Here is a 1,415-nt window from a genome sequence, read left to right on the forward strand (position 1 = left end):
CCTTGGATGTTTCTCAAAGAGCAAGTAGTAGGTCTCTACATTTGATCTTGGTGCAGGCTGTTAGACATAACTGTGATACTAAACACACACGCAAACATACACAAGCACACACAGGGGACACAAACTGGGCAAAATTGTCTCCTGCTTAATTCTTAGGTAAAATCATCTACTTAGACCTGTATGCATCCCTGTGGCTAAACTGTCCTTGGAAATTTCAAGTCAAGATAAAACCTGTTTAGGTGTTTGCTAAGGGTCACATTGAACTGCAAGCATCTTTAGGCATGTCTTTAGAAGTCAGAAAGGTGGCAGAAGACATCAAGACCAAAATCAAGAGCTACCTGACTGCCCCATTTGCTAGCCACTTCCCCATCCAGAACCAGACCAGGAACTGTTGGCAAAACTACCTGAACTTCCACTGCTGTGACAAGCCAATGACTGCTAAGGGTGGTGATGTATCCATGTGTGAATTGTCCTGGCATATGTTCAAGTCCTTTTGCCCCATATCCTGAGTGTTGGCCTAGGATGACCACTGGGCAGAAGGCACATTTCCTGGGAAGATCTGAACTCACTGCACCTCATCTGTCCTCTGTCCTCCATCCTTCTCCCAGGGAGGTGAAGAGAGACCTGGGTATATCCTACACTGTGATCCTGAGTCATGGATTAACTAATAATAAATATTTGTTGGAAAAGTGAAAAAAAAAGATAAAACTTGTTTAAAAAAATAAGGTTTTCAAAAAACACAAATATGTCTTAAAACAGAAAATAATTCCCATTCTCAGAAAACTCCATGGCAGAATATGGCAGTTTCATCTTTAAATCTCTGTAACTTGGAATAATCATATGATTCTCTTGTTTTCAGCTTGTTCTTCATATGTCTGCTTCTTCATACCAAGGAAGGAATGATATGAATGCTGGAGCCCTTGTTTTATCACTTTTTAAAGTAAAAAACTCTTGCACAGAAAAACACGAATATGAATACAAGGCATCTGGTATGAAAATAAAGCACTGTTTTCTACAATTCATGTCTCAATGTTCAGTAGGAGAATATTTTCTCTAGGAGAAACCTCAATTATCATATTCTCTCAAGAGCAGCTCTAATGGTCTGAATCCAGAATTTATTTTCAAGAAGAGGAACAAATTGGCTTAATATGCAACCATTTGTTGCCAAATGAATTGACAAAATATTTAAGCATGCAAGGGTCACACATTTGTTGAGGGGAAAAAACATAATTATTTTAAAAACTGCTGCTTTGCACCTGTGAGACTAGGAAGAACTAGGAAGCTCTAACGGTAGGCAACGTTTCTTCCTTGTAATACACTGCAGTGGGAGGAAAAGGTGGGATTTGCTCCTCTCTACTCCCCAGTCCCACTCTCATCACTCTCCTTTGTCAGGAGATAGGGCCCTTATGCCCATG

The 1,415-nt window shown here is 40.1% G+C and overlaps 1 protein-coding gene across 1 annotated transcript; it reads left to right on the forward strand.

Moving 5' to 3' along the window:
* Positions 1-281: 281 nt before the first annotated feature.
* LOC129074723 (cytochrome c oxidase subunit 6B1-like) lies at positions 282-563 on the forward strand. The gene is given in 1 exon segment (XM_054578644.1): positions 282-563. A coding segment is annotated over 1 exon segment (282 nt).
* Positions 564-1,415: the final 852 nt, after the last annotated feature.

Source organism: Pteronotus mesoamericanus, unplaced genomic scaffold (genome assembly GCF_021234165.1).
Source record: "Pteronotus mesoamericanus isolate MK-2021 breed Mesoamerican mustached bat unplaced genomic scaffold, CSHL_Meso_final contig_50, whole genome shotgun sequence".
NCBI lineage: Eukaryota > Metazoa > Chordata > Mammalia > Chiroptera > Mormoopidae > Pteronotus > Pteronotus mesoamericanus.